The 21,308-nt window shown below is 46.5% G+C and overlaps 1 protein-coding gene across 2 annotated transcripts in view; it reads right to left on the bottom strand.

The window, feature by feature from the left end:
• The window catches only part of EXOC4 (exocyst complex component 4), a 568,367-nt gene that overhangs the window by 132,257 nt on the left and 414,802 nt on the right, over window positions 1-21,308 (bottom strand). For both annotated transcript variants that reach the window (XM_019543773.1, XM_019543775.1), the window contains exon 11: window positions 14,197-14,416. In XM_019543773.1, the coding sequence (XP_019399318.1) occupies window positions 14,197-14,416 (220 nt within the window). The remainder of the gene's footprint in view (window positions 1-14,196; window positions 14,417-21,308) is intronic.

Below are 21,308 nucleotides of genomic sequence, written 5' to 3'. Positions count from 1 at the left end.
ATTTATCCATCCTTGTCTACTTTCATGCTGCTTCCTCCTGTCCCTTCTGACCTGACAAGGATGTCAGCCTTAGACGTGATGTTCACCCATTTCTAGCATAGCCAGTCTCACATTTGCTTTCATCCCATCCCTTATGCCTAGTACATCCTTTCTGAGCTGCTCCACAAGGTCACCGCCTTCCCTGCATTCAACTCCCCTTCAAAATCCTCTGCTACCAAATAAAACCAAGACTGGGGGGCAAATGAGAAGCAGTCTATGCAGCCAATTATTTTTAAATTACCTTGATTTATCAGCAAATCCTGGTCACTCGTCAGCTTTTACCTAGGTATAGGATCATCAGAAAGTAGGGCCAGAAGGGGCCTCATGAGGTCTTCTAGTCCATCCCGTGCTCAAGGCAGGATCACCCTTGACTAAATCATCCCAGCCAAGCATCTATCTAACCTGCTCTTGCAAAAGTCCACGGATAGAGATTTCACAGCTTTTCCAGACCGTTTCAATGCTTGACCTTGCTCATAGTCAGAAAGTTCTTCCAACTCTCCAACCTAAACTTCCCCCATGATCATCTTGAAAAGCAGCAGCACCTCCAAGGTCCATTTCATTATTCAACAGCACAGCAGAACAAGCACAGAGTAACCCAGAAAATCAGATGCAAAAAAAAAAAAAATCAAATCAAATGTACAAAGCCCGTGTTTCCCTCCCACTGCAGCTGGTTCAGGGCAAGATGATCCCCTGTCATTATTTCATTATAGCAATTTCAACCCTTGCTCCTGCTAACTTATTAAAAAAAAAAAACCACACTGCAAATCATCTTCCTCATCAGAGACACAGCAAACTTCCTCATTACACAAATACGGATCAGTGCCAAATGACACGGTGAGAAAATTTGTTAACAAAAAAAAAAACCAAAACAACACCCTTGCAAAACATACATAAATGAAAGCTCAAACACTGGGGGAAGAAAAGTAGATGGCTGACTAGTAAACATGGCTCTGGAAACCTTTATGTGAACCCCGCGCTGCGGAGCGGGTGTTGTAGGTTGGGGTGAGACCCCGACCCTCAGTTCCAATGACGAGCTGCCAATATTTGAAGAGGAGGTAACTATGCTGGGATAAATCCCTCATCCTGTGATAAATCCATTGGACTCATACAAAGGAGTCACAGGAGCCTAGTGAGTCTCTTCATTGGTCTTTCCGGTTTAAGCAAACCCAAAATCTCTTTATCCCCAAATCTACCGGGATAAAAAGACATCAACGTGTATTTTTACACACGACTAACCTAGCGAAACAGCGATGTGCGGTGCTCTGAGATGTGCATCTAAGCAATGCGTACCGTGTACAAGCGCCCCGAGTGACCAAGCCCACTTGACAGAGTCATTCGGCTGGATCCTCACCGCCACCGCGTTTCAGGAATCATCTTGTGCCCTACCTGCTTTACCTGCAATGGTATTTGGAGCATCCAAGGTAGAAAGGTCCGGAGATGCGGAAGAGCATAAGTCCGTGAAAAGATGTAGCAAACTAGTCCACATTATGCCTGCTTCTGTGGGGGTTCACTGCCATCACAGGTCTGAGTTAGCTCTAAGGCCCCCCCCATTTTTATAACACATCACTTATTTCATCTTCAAGCATAAGGAGTTGGGGTTACTCTAGCCTTAGATATGGCAAGGGGTTTATACCTTCTTAGCTCCATGAAGGCAACTTCTCTTTACTGCCCATGAAAAAAAAAAAGTCAGGCTCAGACCAGAGCTCAGAAACATGAATGCAAAGGTCCCAATAAATGATTTTGTCTCCTCAAGGCTGGGTTATTTAATTCAGGGCCTCTTACCCCTGTTATATCTTGAATGAACCTGATCCATGATGCAGCAGCTTACATCTTTTCAGATGCATGCATCCTTCTCCAGGTATGGTAACTCTTATTTTAAACTCTTTATATTACCTCCTTGCCAAATCCCATTTTGATTTCAATGTTCGTCTGCTCTCCTTGATGGCTCTGCCTGGCTCATCTTTGCTTTTCTGTTGTGTTCCTGACTAATTATGAATATCCCAGTTAGTAGAATAACTTATTTCCCCCCTGTTCTTGATTCAACAGCATTTGGCATATTTGGCCATTATCTGTCCCAACCACAGTATTTATTATCTACTGTTCAGTTTGCGTCGCTGGTTTGAGGCCAGGATAAGGAACTGTAACCATGAGTTTATGAAGAAGCTGGTAATCGATTGCAATTTAAAGACTCCAGGGGCATCACAAGAGGAAGTAGTACTGCCAGGGTTTTAAAAATCGTTAAAGATCCTTCAGATATTGGTCACATTAAAGGGCATAAAAATGCCGTGCTGGGTGAGCCCACAGGTCCATTGCACCCAGCGTCCTGTCACTCACAGCTAATACAACAACAGGCCAGTCAGCGGCCTAAACACGACAGGGGATTTTTTCCTTTCTATTTGTCCTGACTACCCATTCCCGACGATCGCATTTCATAATGCCCCCTTGTCAGATCCTCACGCTCTCTCTTTCAACCACACTTTGCGCTCTCTGGTTTATAACCGCTGCAAGCCATGGATGCTCTTCCTGCAGTCGGCATTACAGCCTCGGTTCTAATGGGAGAGAGTGGACGGAAATTCAAGGTGCAGTAGATGCTGCAGTCAAAGTTTCCCATCCCCTCCAGCAGCTAATGCCACACAATTCACTGCAAGATGGAGAAGTCATTTAATGCCTGTAAGCGTCCAATGCAGCTCTCTCACAGGTAATATGGTCTACATGTTTAGCAGGCAATTAGGAAGACAGCCAGCAGTGTAAGGACACAGCTGGGCACCCGAAACCCAGGGGCAGAACTGACTTGGTTGCCACACAATTACAAGTGTGATTGTGCAGCTGCTCGCAGCAGCTGCTTTTATTTTTGCCCTTCCCCACCCACCCCGGAGGTCAGGGCCCAGGGCAGTGGCCCCATTTGCTCCACCCTAGTTACACTACTGAAAAGAGGTATCTATTCCCAACTTCACCAGCTACTTTCTGTATGATTGGGACGATCTCTTTCTGCCAGACTGTGACCTGGAGTCCTCCATCTCTGAAAAAGGAGCAACGCTGAGACCCACAGGTGGAAAGTACTATGGAAGTAGGACAACTTATTACTCAGCGGGGCTGAAAGGGATCTCAGCAAGTCATCTAGCCTTACCTGCTGCACAAGGCAGGGTCATCCCTGACTACATCCTTCCAGTCAAGTGTCTGTCCAACCTGCTCTTCAGGACGAAGTTTCCACAGCGTCTCTGGGGGCCTGCTGCAATGCTTGACCACTCTCATAGTGAGAAAGTTCTTCCCAATATCCAACCTCAGTTTTCCTTGCTGCAATTTAAAACCATTGCTCTTTGTTCTGCCCCCTGCAACCACAGAGCACAGTCTATCTCCACCATTCATATAACCACCCTTCAAGTGTCTGAAGACTGTTTCTTTGGTGCCTGAGCAGAGAGTTGGATTAGATGACCCTTGAAACCCCTTCCGGCCTTTTCATTTTATTATTTCTAACCGTCCAAGAAGTGAGGTTCTGAACCAGACTACCACCAGGAGTTAAGAGGGTTGTATCTTCTGTGAAGACAGCTGCCTATACTCCCCTCCCGCCCACCCCAAAATATCCCGATGCAGTCTACATAATTTACACCACGGCACCATGATAGCTTTACCCAACACCCTGCAGGCCACTGGACAGAGGGCCTGGTGGATCAACAGCAATGCAAACAGTCCCTCTACTGAATACCACCCCGCCAAAATCTTGACATCTAAGGAATGACCACCAGCAGCTGAAGCTGATTTCAGGGCCTGGAGCAACATGCATAGGAAGAGAGGTAGTTTCTCTGAAAAAAAAATTGCAGTTAGACCCCAAACCTGTATGGTTTTCTTTTGAGAGCAACATCTTGAATTGTGCCCAGAAGGGAATAAGGAGACGCTGCCATCTTCAGAGCCGTGGTATAACATGCTCTCTCGGGGCTAACAGCTCTAGCCGCTTCAGTCTCTTCCATGCTGGAGCTCCCAATTTGTGTGTTGTTGCACTGTAATACTTCACTATGCAGGAAACAAAGACAAAGAACCAAGGCATCCTCTGCACAGAAGCGATAACTTGCAAACTCAAAGGCAAACAGATGGAAAAAAAAAAAAAAGAGGCACTTCTGTCTACCACAGCTGCTACAAATAGCCAGGAATTTAAAAGTGAGCGTAAGAGCAGGATCCTTGGGACTAGATGGCAGTCATGTTCCTGAGGAAGGGCATCGTTTCTACAGGGGCAGCAGCTATTGGAAACATTTGGGGTACAGCACTTTGCTTTCCCTTGATCTAGGACATCCAAAGAGCGCGAGAGAGCAGAGAGCATATAGGAAATGCAACTGTAAAAACCGAAGCAGCATACTGGGCTAGTTCGGGGCTCGTTTCTGTTCTTGAATAGAGCTCCCATATGCAGGAGGAGATGTTCAAAGACAAGCAGAGCACCTACCCCGTCAAATCCCATCGATTTTCACTGGAAAACGGCTTCCCCACGAAACTCAAAGCATTACGACTCACTCGCTGAAACAGAACGCGGGATAAAACTCTATTCCAAATCTAATCTTCCTTTCATTGTATGGGGCGCAAGTGGTCATTCAGGCTGGTGGTACCCATACAAATAGGAAACGGATGCAACTGAATGCGATACCCTTGTCCTGCCCTTTTAGCTCAAAAGGACTCTCTCAAGCCATTACTTGCAGTTAATGGGATAGATCTCATCATGTTTGAACTACAGGAAACCCAGTGCAATTCTACTGGCTTCAAGGTCAATTGAGATCACAATCTATACAGTCTTCAAACATTCAGTGTCCTTTAATTCACTCCTCTCGGCGCCTTTTTCAGCAGTTACACCTGGGATCTCGTGATGGGAAGCAGACAACAAAGTTCAGGACACCCATCTTGCATGGCTGCAGTTATGGTGATATTACTTAGACATTGCAGGAGTGCAAGACTCACACAAGTCTAGACTAGAAGGGGCCTTTCCAAATCTCTCTCTCCTGAATGATACAGGAGAGGGAACTTTGCCCAGCAGTTCCTACACCGGGCCCGTAATGACTTGGATCTAACCACTGCACAATACGACACCCATGGATTGCATGATATAACCCTAGCTATACAACACTGTTCATCCCATGCACAGCGAAGTTCACATCCAGGAAAATCACAGCGCATTAGCAGATAGATCATTTGCAAAAATTACCATGCTCGCAGGCTTGTGTGCGCACGTGAGAGAGAGAATCAATAATTTTTTAAGTGAAGGGGTCTATTTGCAGATTAGCAACAAGAGGGGAAACTCAATTTACTGCCTTCTTGAAATGCTTTCGCATGTAATCTAGAATGTTATTAACCTTTAAACTGCTCCCAAAGTTTATACACTTTCACAAGAACCTTTGTATTCTCCGATGAGGAAAAGAAATCCATAGTGTAGAAATGAATACTCTGATCACAGCGCCCCTGGGTCTATTCTTCTGCCTTTAATTCTATGGTTGACAAACCCAACCCCTTGAAAACTGCAGCAGTTTCTGCCCTCTCTCTATTGAATGCTTCTTGTCAGGAAGGGGTGGTTCCCTAGCGTAAAATAGCTTCTTTACCTTTTCCATTTAACAATAGATTAATCTCCCTTTTGTTCTCCACAAGAGTTAGGTGTCACATTTCGAAACGTGCTTTTAAAGCAGGTATAATTAAGCCTCTAAGAAGAGGGATGGCACAGAAATTAGTGGCTAAATAGTAATAGGCACTTTACAACTTGCAAGAGCTAACACAGAACCTGCTGCACATCTGCAATTATATTCCGCGGTAAATTATGTCATTACCAAAAATGAAATTTTCTTTAAAGAAAAAGAAATGAGCATGCAGCAAAAGGATTAGCCCTTTGAGCATTTGAACATTTCAAAAGGAGGCTGGATTAATGACGACAATTCAGTAAAGTAGCCATCAATTATTTAAAACACTGGCATTTCGCCTGGCACTTCTGATTGAGACAACATTTCAAAACTACAAAATGACAGGATGTTTCTTTCTGAGTGAAATGGACTGAGTCTTCAAACGCAGTAAAAAGAATGACAGGTAATGTGAATGCAACCTTCCAGCAGGGCATCCGCGAAAAAAGTTTCTTCTCTTGGAGTCGTTTACAAAAGAGTATCACGCTGTACTGCTATAGCGGGTTGTAATGCAGCTTTTTATTTTCCCCATTGCAACATTTTTCCCCAAAAGAAAACTAGTGTCCATAACGAAACAAAGATATAAACAACTCACAAAGGGTTAACTCAAACCTACCGTCCTTCCTTGGATCTGGAGAAGGCTGTCTGGGCTCTGTGCTGCGTCCTCTGCAACACAGCCTTCCCTCTCTCTCTCCTTGCTCCCTTCCCTGGGAACTTTTAACTTCCTCTGGCCTGACGATCATCCCTGTCACGGGCCCTGTGCCCCTGAGCAGGCAGGCTACTACTCATTAACCCCCTCCAGCTGGGCTCCCACCCCCAGCCACATACCCTGTTATGACTGCAATCTAACCTGGATTTCAGGTCAGGCAGACGGCAAGGCAGAGTGGCACCTCAGAGCGATGTACAAGCCTTCATACAGCACGGATGCACATTGCATTTAGAAGTTTAAATGAGGTTTAAAGCCTGAAACAGGCAGACGTGTGTGCCTGTGTCAGTCTGCCTGGAATGGGTCAAAGTGTACCTGGAAAAATCAGGTACTGCTTTGAACCAATTCAGTGTTATATGTGGACATCAAGGTGTTCTGTGACATGGAGCTGGTCAGTCCTCCGGGCATCCCACACTGCATTGCTCCTTCCCCGCCCCCACACACATTGCTGCAATTAGCCACTCTGATATGCAGCCAGAACTCAACTTTCCACCTTTCTTCCCCTCCCCTTTTGTTGGCACTTCTTATCCAAGTCAGGCAAGAACACCGAAGACTTCGGTCATTTGCCGGCTACAGAAGTTTACTGAACTCGTGTTTAAGCAGAAAAGTGACTCTGCCCCCAGCCAGAGGTCACCTGCCCACTGGACCTCTCAAAGCATGGGTGCAAGCAGGTCTTCCCAACTCACCCATTGCAAAGCATGCTGGGCTAGGTGCTCACTGCCACCCCCTGGTGTCAGATCCACAGCACTCCACTCAGCTGTGACCCAGTTTCAAGTTGGTGACATTTTGGAACAGTTCAACAGTTAAATCTGGCAAATAGGCTGTTGCATATGAGACCTTACGCCTCTCTGAACCAGTTAGGTTCACACCCTGCCCCCTCCCTTCTCCCTAAATTGCATTTGGGATTCATGAAGTAATTTTGGAAAGAGGTGAGGCAAAGGCATCAGAGCATTTTCTGCATTACCATGATCAAGAATGTTAACCTCGGTCTAATAAGCGCAGAGAAAAATCCCTCCCCTCAAATGCAGGCATCACTTTAACTTTTCTGGTGAAGATGGAGAAGGGGAAAGAAAAGCATTAGAGGCCTATTGCTCACAGAAGGGCGCACACCTTGGTTATGTGCTGTTTATCAGAATCTGCCTTTGCAGCTATTTGCAAGTGAATGCTAAGGACGTTCTGGACACTGCAGATATGAACATGGATCATAGGAGCAGCCACAGCTAAGTCCAAATGTCAGATTAAAATTGAAAAGTATCTAGAAAAAAAAGGAGCTGGAAGGATGGATGGATGGGGGATTTCATTCTCATGGCCTTAACTAAATTCCCAAGATGTACTTTTCAAAAGATCAGCGCTGGCACCAGTGACCCCTTAACGAGAAGGCACGGTCTTCTTCCATGGCCTGCCCTCTTTGCCTTGATGGGCAAGGCCTCATTGTCTTTAACACGGTTACAAATGAGAAATGTACAGCTTGATCTTTAAATATATATGAGCGCGACCAAGCCAAATGACTTCTACTGCCGACATAAAGATAACGGGCCATTTCTGACATGGAGCATGCAGCTCTGCAGAGGCGGCAAAATGAAGATTTATGAGCTCAATATTTATCCCATGAAGGCAGCTTGTCTGTGCTGCTTGGCTAATTAAAATAATCAGTCAAGGTTGGCATCTGAAGCTGGGGCAGATGAAGAGTTGGGGATAAACCAAATGTCAAGAGCAACTCCTGGAAAAGTCAGAGTGCAAAAGAGGATTAAACAAAAGATTTAAGAAGTTGGGGTGCATTTACATGGCTAGGGATTGCTCGGTGGTTTCCTGCAGAAAGAAAAAAACACCTGCTGAGCCTGTGGCGAGGATGAACATTGTAATTGTGGCTGTAGCACAGTCCTCTCTAAAGGGGCAGTCCTATAGGATACCCCATGCTCTTCCAGTCTCGCTGAAGTTGGTCACAGCTGATGGTGCTCAGTGTCTTGAAGGACTATTCAGCACCTGGAGGACTAAGGCTTCTTGGCCTCCCCGGCAGTTCTTGCGCATGCTAAATTCCCTCCGACTCCCAGTTACGTGGCTGTGATCTCCATATGGGGTTCCTCCAATCGGCCTTGAAGGGAACATCAACAGAACAACAAAAAGATGCGTGGGCAAGTCCTACTCAAGTCATTGATGCATTGCCATGCATCAAGTTGCAGCAAGGGAGGTTTAGGTTGGATATTAGGAAAAACTTTCTCCCTAGGAGGGTGGTGAAGCACTGAAACAGGCTACCCAGGGAGGTGGTGGAGTCTCCATCCTTGGAGGTTTTCAAAACCCGGCTAGACAAAACCTTGGCTGGGATGACGTAGCTGGGGCTGGTCCTGCTTGGAGCAGGTGGTTGCACTAGATGTGACCTCCTGAGGTCCCTTCAACGAGTCTATGAGCAACTGTACTTATGCAGGAGGGGGCCTTCAGAGAGTTATAACCTGGGAAGTAGCAACGATAGCTGATAAACCTGCTCTGCTTGTAATGAAACCATGCTGCTAACCTTGCAGGCCGAAAGACAAGGTGACAGCTTTTGCTCCTTCTCGCTTTTGCACAACTATCCCCAATGGGTGAGAAGTGAAGGGAAGGGCATTTGTCCTTCTGCTCGGGTTATCAGTCTCTGGTTATCAGATGAATTACGAGAAACACGACAGAGGGCCTCAAAATTCGCCCAGACAGAGCAACCCGGCCTTTGTGCTCCTTCCAGCTCCGGGATAACCTCGCAGGCTTAGCATTTTGCTGCTTCTTAACAACAGCTGATCCCAGTGGTTCCCAGCCTCGAATGCAGTCCTTTCCCACCCTTTTTGACAGACTGCTGTTCTTCCTATGCAGCCCTGAAAGCTGGAGATGCCTTTGATAGTGAGTAAAGTCAAATACGTTTCCAAAAAAGGCAGCTCTTGGAAAATCAGATTGACAGGGTGCTAATGCAGTTCAGTCCCTGTCAGCAGATGTGTCATAAATCATTACCTTTCCCTGCTTATTCACCAACGAATCCTCCAGCTGAGAGATCAAAGCCGACAGCAGCCAATCAACACCTGCAAAAAACTCCCAGAAAATGCAATGCTCGACCCTGTTCCTACCACAGTTTGCAGCACCCAAAACCTAGGGAAACTGTTCTTTTCCAACTGGGAGCAAAAAGTGTCACGTTATGTTTCAAACAACAGAAAAGCTCCGAGTCCAAAAAAAAGGGCTGGGAGTCAGGATGGTCCAGGAAACACGAGAGGGGCAAGGATTTTTGCAAGCGAGATCTTTTTATTGGACCAACTGCACTGCACTCACAAAGTGGTCTACCGTAACTGTGTGCTTGGTCCAATAAAAGGTTGCACCCACAGAAACCCTAGCTTTTAAATTAGAAACATAATTCGGTCCATGAATTCAACTTAAAGTGGCACTTAGAAACAGTGACATAACAAGGGGGGGGAACTGCCCTGGGCACCAACTTTGTGGGAGAGAGGACAACCGAAAAAAAAAAAAAAGCAGATGTGGCCGGCAGCTGCATGTTCACAATTGCGAACTGGAAGTTGTCCATTCCCTTTTACCCTGGGCATCTAGCAGCATCCCTACACTGCTGCGTAGAAACAATACTGGTTGGTGCACTGCAAATAAACTGCGAGAGAGGTCTGAAGAGTTAGCAGTAGCACCTACGAAAAGAGGATTATACAAAGGACACTGTGTTTTCACATTGTCGCCTGCTAAGTAGGGAAAATGATACCGACCTGCCTTGAAAAGCACTTTGAGATCTACAGATGAAGACATGACCATGATCATGGTCGCCATGCATACTACCACCACCACCTAGCTCTTGTGTAGTTAGCAACTAATGCAATAACTTAAATCAGAGATTAGACACCACGGCACACTTTACCTGGGGCTTCATTTGAAGACCGTTTGCAAACTAGAGCTAATGCCGCCCCTGGCTGTGCGGCTACGTGCTACTTCAGCCCCAGCGTACGCTTTATGTGGCTGCTGCAAGGGCTGAACTGGTTGCAAGTCGTAATATCTATAATTAAAATGAAGGTGCAAATTAGATTAAGCCGCAAGTTCATTTCGCAGCTGTTGGAGTGGGTAAGCAAATGTGAAGTGGATTTGTACAAACAGGCTGGTGATAATGATAAGTCTCTTCGGTTATGGGTTCAAATCCAGCCTGGGTCAGCACTGGCCAAAAAGCGGTTACCGTCCAGCAGATATTTGGTGGCTCCAGTAACGGAAGTCAAAGATAGAGAAAGCCCAGGTAGAGAATGGTTGTTGGATGCGAGGGATAAATCTCATGGATGGAGACCTAGGCTGCTAAAGGCCCATCACCGACGGTCCCTTTTCCAGCAGTCTCCCAAAGGGGCTGCCTTTCAGATCAAGCATAAGGCATGCTCGTGGGACAGCCTGAAGAAGGTAACGCTCCTGTTATTTAAAATGTGCCTATCCTGAAGACAAAGACAATAATTCGGTCACGCTGCTTATGTCTGCATGCCCAAATGCCTTGTGAACTTGCGAAGACAAACACAATCCCCTGCGTACACTTTACTGAACATGTGAGATCGTGATTTTGAAAAGAGAACGAACTGCTGCTCTAACATCTGCCTTCACCTCTCAGCCTGTAGGCCCTGCTAGGATATGCTCACGTGCTGCAGTTCAATGCAGAGCTTAGGAGACTTGCAGTGGGATCAGCTGGGTGCTTCGTAAAACCTTCCGGAGAGGAGAAACATCACACTAAGGGAGCAAGCAGCATCTAAAGAAATATTCGAGTGAACAGGGAGTTTTGGACTTCCACTGAGAAAGCGTGAGAGTTTGCGATGCACGCAGGAATTGGGGGGCGCTCTGTAGCTCTGCCACTGATTCAGCACGCGACCTGCAACACGCTTCAGCCTCTCAGTGGGTGCATCGACACGTTCATTAATGTGCTGGAATTAAGGTGCATTAAGTTTTGTACCTGTAATTACAGGTACTAAACTTAATGCGCCATAATCAGCACTACCGCGCGTGCTTTTTGTGATGCTAATGCGCAGCCAACTAACTCTACCGCGCATGAGCACGGGTTTTGTCCGCCATGCTCTTGCGCGATAGAGTTGGTCTACTGCAGTTGTAGCGTCTCATGCCGACGTGCCCAGTGGCTCCGTAAAACGAATGCCACCTGCTCCAAAGGACTAAACATCTGTAAAACACGGCAGTGCTTTGGAGCCATGGCGCGGTTGCCAAATAGCGTTCACATGGATACATGAACAGGTGCTTCCTCAAAGGTTTGCCCTCGAGAGCAAGAAATGCCATTGATCGGCCTTGATTGGAGTCTAATAGATTTTGATTACTGCTTCAAGCAGACCTTAAAAGAAGCCTAATTTGTTTACCCTAATAACAATGAAATCCGCTTGGTACCAAAGAGTGCAACAGTCACCCCACCACCGGTTGCCATTTCAGTGCCACTCACTGTGACCATTCTTCTTATTAACATGCAGTAATTTGACAGGATGAAAACAATATGCCGCCGCCACTGATAATGTTTCCTCGGGAAATCCACAAGTGATCCCCAGCAGTGACTCCGCTTAGCATGCGGGATAATCAGTCCAGGCAATAGGGTAATTATCTCAAGCAAATCATTATACTGCAAACAGCTGTGCACTCAGAAGTCGGAATGAGACTTTAACTAGATTTTCAGCAATCAGCGCTTTGTTAGAAAACTTTTGCACCGCACGATGAATGACACGACTGTGATAAATGCAAGCCTGCCTTAAAGGAAAATTCCACTCGGGTATGAGCTGTCCAGCCCCAGGGCTGGAAAGATCAAACCGGTAAGAAACCCTTTTTACTGGGCATGAAACCATGAAATATGTTTGAAACTGCATGCCTGAGACCGCTGCTGGTAGCGGCTACCTTGCTGAAAAGATCTATCACATCTGACACCGACAGCATGGGAACAGGATATAAGAAGTTGTCAAGCTGTTTGCAGCCTGATTTAATACTGGTTTAAACAATCGCAGCATAAACTTTAATGCTGAATAATTTTGAAACAAATGAGTTCATTTTTCATGACTTCTCAGTCAGCGCTAAAAGGAACGTGATTTACAATGCTTTACATTTCAGGACAGAATAATGGCTAAAAAAAAAAAAAAATAAAACTTATGGATGAGGCCATATCCATAGTTAAATGCAATATTTATAACGGGCTGCTGCAATCTTTAACTTAGCCGTTGCTGAGTTACAGCATTTGTTTGCAAGGGACGGGATAAGTTAGAACGGCAGAAAACCTTTCACCTATGGAAAGAGGTCTTCGACTCACGTATGCCGAGCTTGGCAGTTCTCCGAGGAGGCGGCTATTCGAAGATGAACTCTGCAAAGTCGGGTTAAGGGTTCTGGTTCCTGTTATCTACCCCAAAGCTACCATCAGGACCAGTCCCTTTGCTGGCGGTCTCAAACAGTCCAGAGGAGGATTAGGCAAGGGTGCCCTCAATACACAGGTGAAATATTTTGGCTAGGCATAAGCAACAATGGCTAAGTAGGGCAAGATTACTTTGCACGGCAGCCGCTTATCTGCACTCTTGCAGTTGTAAAGGAAATATTTCAGCCATCCAGACCATCAATCCAGCAATGACTACAAATTACATTTAAAAAAAAAAAAAAAGAAAAGAAAAAAATCAATGGATTATTTAAGGGGCCTGCTTGGGTTCCTCAGTTCAAAGGGGCAGAAATACGTATCCTCTCCCCCTCAAGTTATCCTCATATAAAATGACAGGAAACTGTCAGACCAGAGGAGCAAGTGAACGTTGTGAGTAAAAATAATTTCTGTTCAAAATGATTCCTATCCATCATGCGGAGCAAATTATAGGCAACAATTAAGGAATCCCAATCCCATGCATCTACGCTCCCAAACGGACCTTAAAGGCAAAGGCACTGATGCAGTTTAACAAATTCACAGGCCTATCAAAGAGGCAACCCGCCACCCTGCTTTCCCCCCAAAAAACTCTTCTGCTAAGCATCTAACGTAAATTTGCAAGGTTAATGGCGTCAGTGACCCAGATCCAAAATCCACACACCGATATATCTAAGCAGCTTTATCAGCACCCAATAAGGTCATATGCCTGAGCAAAATGACTTGGGATTCTTATCGGTTTTAATTCCCAAAGGAAAAACAAGAAAGGTTCAAGAAAGACCCAGGACAACAATAGGTCGACTTCCCAGTATATCTAGCGAACTCAAGCTGCCAGTCCCGAACCAGACCCACTCTACCTTAGACTGCATCTTTTTATTACAGTTTCAATATTCTTTTTTCTGCCCGGGAAGCCAGCACAGCAGCCTTGAAATGTGATTTTCCACCCTGTATTGAAAGGTTTCTCAAAGGATTTCTGTGCCTGTAGCTAACTGGCCTTATTTCTTCTTTTTTTAGGAGCCACAGAGAGTGCTAGCACTGTAGACAGCCACAGGAGGACTCGGTATTGTGCAAAACCTTCGCCAGTGTTGAGGGCAACTCATTCCAGCTCCACCAATGCGTTCTCGTTCTGATCTGTAAAATTCCCGTGTCGGTCATTGGATTGGATGGGATTCAAGGTCCCCTCCATGCCTTTGGTTGCATGACCCATTTGTACTCCACATATATGCTCATAAAGAATAAGGCCTAATGCTAGAGCAGCTCACTGGCAAGAGGCAGAGATGCCTTCACTACAGGTCTGACCACGCGAAAGGTGGTTTGAGAACAGGGGGCAAGGAGAGGAGCTGGCGAAGAGTCAACCCACTTGGATGGGACCCTGGTACGCTGCTACTTCTGCTACAGAGATCGGTTTATAACGACTGAAATGGGCTGGCAAGCCACGCATTTCTTACCTGCAAGAGAGGTCGCTGTACTCCCAGCATCTTCATGGTGTCCGCGTTGGCCAGTATCTTCAGCGGGTCTGAGGCCTTCGTGACGCCCTCTATCTCTTTGTTGATCTCTGCTAGGACTTGGTTAAGGAAGATGTTCTTGATGTACATGGTGAGGAACTCCCGGAGGGGGCACTGCTTGGTCGGGCTAAGCTCCATGGCATGTTCGATCTCCTGAATGAATCTGAAAGAGAAATAAAAGGGAAACCCTGTTTAGCGTTGCATTATCCCGAACTGGTCCTTCCAGTGCGTCATTCGTGAGTCTGCTTCATAAAATCCAGCAGCTACAAGAGAAATGTTAGTCAGGAGGGAGAAAAACCCACAGGCAGCAAAAAGAGCGCAGACATTTATTGTGTGGTGGTAGTATATTGCTCGGGGTAGGCAGCACATTAGCAAAGAGGAAAACGGTTAAGATTCAGAGGACAGCATCAGTGGATTTCTACCAGCAAGGCTACTAGATGCAGCCAGCACTCCTGCCCTCCTCATTATGCCAGCAACTGCACTCAATATGAGACCGCTGAAAGGGGCCTGATATGTAGGAAGAACTGAGGACCCACCAAATCTTGAGCTGCCTAGAGGCAGAGCCAGGATTTGGCAAACGGGGGTGCGTGTGTCCCCTGCTCCCAGCTTCCTCCCACCACCCACCCAGACCGGTGTGGGCAGAGCAAGCTGTGGGAACTTTTTAAAGTTCCCAAAGCAGGCAAGCACCCACGGCTTCCCCCAGGCAAGCACCCCCGCCTTCCCCCCAGGCTCAGAGACATGATCCCTCCCCCCTTCCCTATCTGGCCTCTCCTCCTGGCAGGTTGCTGCTTTTCCTGCTCCCCTGGGGATGGGGAAAGCTTAGAAACCAGTCCTGCACTCTCTAGCCAGGCTGGGCTCAGCTGGAACAGCCACAGAGGCAGCAGCAATGCAAGAGTGGGTCCTGGGCCCCCCAGGAGCAGGCACGGGGGTGGGGGGCACTGCTGCTGTCAGTCCCGGAGTTGGGTCTCAGCTGGAGCAGGCAGGAGCAGCTCTGGAGGTCCCCCACCCCTGAGACGGGGAGGAAAGCAGGTGCAGCAGGCAGGGGAGGGGGGACACCTCCACTCAAGAACAGCCAAAGTTTTGCCTGAGAAAAAACGGACTAAAAACTTAATAAGGATGCTGGAACAGCTCTCGTAGGAAGCAGCTCTACAGGCTGGGAAATTTGATGCTGCAAGTATTCTTCCCCGTCTACATTATTTATGACTTCATAAAAAATAAATGGACCTGATGGAAAACACAAAAAACTATATTAACAGAACATTAAGGATGCAAAATGAAGCTGCCAAAAGTTAGGGAAAGTCAGCAGCCGGCAACTTGAATCTAACCCCCCATGCAGATGCGTGGTGGTGCTGGCTATAACTACGCGATCGCCTGGGCTATTCCCCTGCCCCGGGAGCCCCGGCCTCGGCCAGCGAACAGGATGGGCAATGCTACGAATCCGGGCTGGGCAGTCAGCAACGGGGTTGGAGCCGTTGGACTCGACACACGTCTGTCGCTCAAGGTAGTGGAGTCCCGCACACCAGTGCAAGGCTCTTCTCCCCACGTGGATCAGCACTAGATGGGATGGGAGACTTTCGGTAGTGTTTGCTCACAGCAGGTGACCAGCCAGACTCCGGGCGCAGACAAACATAACTGTATTGATATCAAGGGCTAAATTGAGCTAGGCTGTATTGCATTAACTGTTTGGTCTGCATCATTCTGTACGGATTCAAGCGTAGCCAAACAAATTCGACTTTAACCCTCCTACATTCACAGTCAATGTTGGGGTGATGTAGCCAACCACACAGACAGAGCAACTACATCAGAGCTGATGCAAATTCCTTGGCAGCAGCTCCCCCTCCCTTTTAAAGGAGTTAAAAAGGGGATTTTATCCACGTCCTTTGGGTCCTTGTGGTCCTCTCCAGGCTCTGGTGGGGGGGTGGACGTGAATGGAGACTCTTCTGCCCACTCCTCCCCTACCAAAGAGCGATCTCTTCTGCATGGTTCTCCTCAACCTCCATCTTCCACTTGTCTCTTCCCCTCCCCTGGCTCTCTGTCCTAACCCCGTTCTCCTCCCCAGCCTATCCCCGTTTTCACTTCTCAGGCTTTTCATAGTTTCATAGTTGGGAGGGTCAGAAGGGACCTGAGCAGCTCAAGTCCGACCCCACTTTGGACCCCAGGATCCTTGCCCAATAAATCCCAGTCTCACCTCTTTGCACTCCACTGGCCGAGACAACCAGCTGCCTCCATCTCCCAGTCTTCTTGCCACTTCTGATCCACTTCTTCCCAAACCTAGTCATCAACCAACCTCTACCCCTGTCCACGTACTCCGCGCTCAACGGCTCCCAGACTCGCTCTCTTTCTCCAGGCTCCTCTTATGCCCTCTGCCTTGCACTCAGGCAGCAGAGCAGGGCCCAGGATGCAAACAAGTGACAGTCTCCATGGAAAGTTTTCAAGGCCCAAAACGACTTGGAACGACCAAAAGCTCCAGCGCCATCAAAAGCCCTGCTCAGCTCCAGGCTGCAGACACAACCACCCAGAGATTTAGCTCCTTAAAACTAAGGCTGTACTGAGCGTGTGAGAACTATGACTTCTGCAAGGCGTTAAACTGGGCCACATCTAGGCAACTCTCCAGAAGAGGAAAAATCAGACACAGCAGCCCTCTCCACTGCCGCAATCCGAGTCCTTGATATGCAAGCATGGGGAACTTGAGCTTTGCAAGCCAAAGGTCACCAGAATTTTTTTCCCCATTGAGGGAACAACGACGAGTTTCCCCCTAGATGCATTCTTGAAGTGGAAATATGTAGACTAGCATTTTCCAAAATAACTCAGCCTGAGGCAGACACCTGGCATGGAAAAATTCAGTCCAGACAGTTCAAGCTCGGCAAAGTCACAAGCAACTGAACACAGGGTCTTATAATGGGAAATGTTGAAAAACCTTAACAAGCAGTACTACTACGAGCCCTGCTGCTCTCTTGCTCTCTCTCATGCACGCTCTGCTATTTATTTCAATGCGATAAAGTTATCCCAGTGGTTCTCAATCTTTTTAGACTCAACGCACCCCTCAGAAAATGCCAGCTCTTAGCTTTTGCTTATTATTTTCCCATAGTCAAAAAATAGTAAGAATAATTCTTCTGTTGCAAAGAACTCAGAAAGACCGCAGCAGGGCAGAAAACTTTGGATGCTACGGGTCCTCATTGAAATCTCTGGGTTTACGTCTTGTGAAGCATGTACAGGCATCTGCCCAGCGCTAGCCGTGGCACCCTGGTTGAGAATCACCGACCTATCTGACCTTCAGGCATTTCTCCGATCTCTTCAAGAAGCACAAGTCAGTACATCAAAACTGGTGCTGGGAGAACACGCTCCAAAAAACTTCCTGCTCTCAACTCTTTCCCAAAGGCTCAGACATCTCGCAGAACAGTAGGAAGCAGACTGGTCTAGGTATCATTTATTATACCTGTATCAGCGCAGGGAGAGTAAGTGATATGGCGTGGGCCAGAAACCCCATGACACAGAGCAAACGTGTTTTAAAAAACGGAATTGTTGAAAACTTAATGCAGGCAGGGCAAGGGAGCGCCTTAAAATCCAAGGCATAAGCCTTCATAGGCAACAGTGTAATTTCCCAGACGCTGTTAATGGACTTGCAGTGAGCAGGAGGACTAGATAGAAAATAATTAATTTATACCTTTCTGAACAAGGTGCCTGCCGTGCCTTCTGCCTGATTTCAAACTACCTACTGGAATAAGAGCCAGTATGGGACACTTGCATGCACGGCCGTACAACTAGCCCTCTAGAAGCAGGTGTGCGTCCATAAATCCAAACCAGCAAACAAACAAACAAGAAATCACGGTGACATTAAAAATGTTGAAAGTATGTCACTGAGCCAAGTACTGTTTTCCTTTTCTAGTCTCCAAAGAGTGAGACTGGAGAGACGGTTTGCTGCAAGACAGAGCCGTAAAGGAGGGCTGAAGCCTTGGAGGAACGGCTTTGATTCATATTCTGTTTGCTTGGATGATTCTACTAGAAAAAGAGCCATTCAGATGCAATTTACAGGGGATTCAGAAACAGTATCAACAACCTCATTTAAAATCATCTCTCACGAGCATATGAAAACGGAAGAAAAACCCATAAAGGTTAATGCCCTGTGGGGCGTACTCTCTCAGTGTGGGAGACAAGTCACGTGGCACATCCAGGATAGAAAATTCCCCTAGCACTCAGTAATTACCCTTATTTAACATAACCACAGTCGTCTTCCTCTTGTAAGATGTTAAGACGCTTTCTCCGAATCAAAAGGCAAAGCAAAGCACGGGATCAGATTCTGGATGCCGGGTCATTGCGTGCACCCCATGCTAACAGTCCAAAATCCCAATGACACTAAATGGCCATTATACAAATACACACTTTTGTAAAACATCTGCTTAGGATGAAATTCCTGGAGAGAGAAAAGAACGAACGGAAATCTGCATCTCATATCTAATTCAGAACCTGCACTTGCAGAGTGATATACAAATTTAACTTGTTTTATCCTTCTATGAAAGCATTTGAGGTGATTTGTGACTACAATTAAGTGTTCCCTCTAGACAGAAAAGCACTTTAGGTAAAATGAAGTACCTCTTTGCAAATGACAGTCGTTTGTATTAAAAAAAATGCACATCATTTCAGGAAAATTTAAGTCACTCTGACTCCCAACTTTATGGCCTGTGATGGCTGCCTTACCTAGGCTATAAGAGTACAATTAGTGGGGGAGAAAAAACCACCCCCAAAACCTCAGGGATTGACTGAAAAACCTACTTTTATCCTTCCCATGCTCAGGTTTGTTCCTTTTTGTTACTGAAATTAAAAAAAATAAAAAATAAACGAAGCATTTACATTGCACTAATTTCATTAACCCCAGTTAATGAAAACTACCTCGATTTACCGGATGAACATGTAAACGTCCCCACAATAAATGACTGAGTGGGATTTTCCAAAACTCCAGTTCTTTAGTAGCACGCGTCCTCCTGAACGTCAATGGGACTCGCCCTCCTAAACCACACAACTGCTTTTTGAACATCCTACCAATTTTGCTAATTAATGTCTACTCAGAGCTGAGTTACTCAAAAATTAGTTCTTGTTTATATAATGTTAGGCTATTTAGCATTAATATGATTAATAATATCATCTAGACTAGTCCTCACAGTAGCGTAGGTGCTTTTCATATGCACGAGCAGGCAGGTGCTGTCCCTTCTAAGAGCATCATCATAAGACCCTGTGAAATGCATGAAGGATAGACCAGATGTTCCCAACCGCTGGGCCGTGGCCCAGTACCAGGCCATGAAGGGTTGGCTGCCGGGTCGTGGCACCAGCCCCACTCTTGGACCCCCATCTATCCGCCCGGCTGAGCGGCTTCTGCCGCCGGGGGTCACATGCGGGGTTAAAGCTGGGCGGCGGGGCAGCCCCAGGAGGGAGAAAGCTGGCTCTGTGAGCACCATCCTGCCCCCGTGCCAATCCGCAGCATAAAAAAGGCTGGGAATCACTGGGATAGACTATTCTCCGAGGCCACAGGGACACGGTGAAGATTATATGGCCTCAAACTGCAGCAGAGGAAACTTAGGTCAGAGATGAGAGAGAACTTCCTCGCTTTGGGAGTGGTTAAGCATTGAACAAGCTACCTAGAAGAAGGTATTTCCATCCCTGGAAATTTTCCAGGGGGATTTTCCTGGAATCTCCACCCCTGGAAATTTTCCAGAGCAGGCTGGGAAGGTTTAATCAGGGATAATTTTGCCTTGAGCAGGGGGCTTGATTGGACGACCTCATGTGGCCCCTTACAAGTCTACTTTCCTATGACTCTACAATAGACAGAGGAAAAAAAAAATGAGTAGTACAACCATTTAACTAGCATGGCAGACAAAGGGCATCTCTAAAAGGTATCACTTTGCTAGCTATTTTCCTAAATCATTTTTTCATTAAGGACTGATCAGCAAAAGGAACATCCTAAATTGTGGGAGGTGAAACAGGATTTGATGGAAGATGCGTACTATTTTGGATAGGACAACTACACGCTGCGGGGAACGAGCCGGCAGGCAGGCCAGTGGATGGTCTGTGTTTCATCCCTAAAAGGCCCATACCTCCACTGCAGCCGCACAGCTCAACACATCCTAGGAAATGCAGGGAAGCAGTTTCATTAAAGAAAAACCCACAGGAATAGAAATGGCAGAGACACGTTGGGTGATGCAGCTGGATCTCCTTTGCAGATGCTAAATTGTTCCCTCCACCACACTGCTGAATACCCTGCCTTGTCTTTGTTTCAAAATGCAAGGAGGCTAAAGCTTCTGCAACTTTCCTTGAGAGAATAATCCAGAGGTCGAGTGATCTTACATCAAGATGGGTTTTATGATACTCAGCCTGAATGTCCTTATCTTTATCACATCTTGGGGCATCCATGTGGAACCCCAAGCAATTTTTCTTTTCTTGATGCACCCTTCAAATATGTAGCAAAACCTGACTAAATTACCATTTTGGAGACCTCGAGCTGGCTAGCAAAATGCAGGCAAAACCTTAACGTTGGGAAATAATGGCTCCATAACAATTACAAACCCCAAAACTTCATTCATTTGCATTAAAAGATAGCCCAAAAAAAGGAGACAAAAACAGCCAAGGCTCTAGCCCCTTGATTCATATTAACAATATCATTTACAACACAGCAGCATTACAATTATTCAGTAGGAGCCCAGGTAGACAGCTATGCATCTATAACACTTCTGTCTGCCCCTTCTTTTTCTGGAAAGCCTACCTTGAAGTCCCTCCAACTATAGTCTAATTCAAGCCAGGGTAAGAGGAAGGAGTTGGGAGGATGAGTTTCAGGGCCATCACTGTTTTATTTCTAGTGGGATTAGCTCACATGCCCCTGCTCCCTGCAGCTCCTACAGACTGGCACAGGAACAGGTGACTGAGTAATAACATCCCATCAAACCAGTTCTGGGCAGCAGTTAAATGCTCAGTTTATAAAGAAGCCACTGGTCTGCCCTATCTCGTCCTTGTTCCAGACCTTGGGGGCTCGGACAGTAAAGAAATTCTTCCTTATGTCCAGCCTGAAA

Source organism: Crocodylus porosus, unplaced genomic scaffold (genome assembly GCF_001723895.1).
Source record: "Crocodylus porosus isolate Cpor-Errol unplaced genomic scaffold, CroPor_comp1, whole genome shotgun sequence".
Classification (NCBI taxonomy): domain Eukaryota; kingdom Metazoa; phylum Chordata; order Crocodylia; family Crocodylidae; genus Crocodylus; species Crocodylus porosus.
The sequence above is the reverse complement of the archived record's forward strand: the minus strand, read 5'-3'. Positions and strand labels throughout refer to the sequence as shown.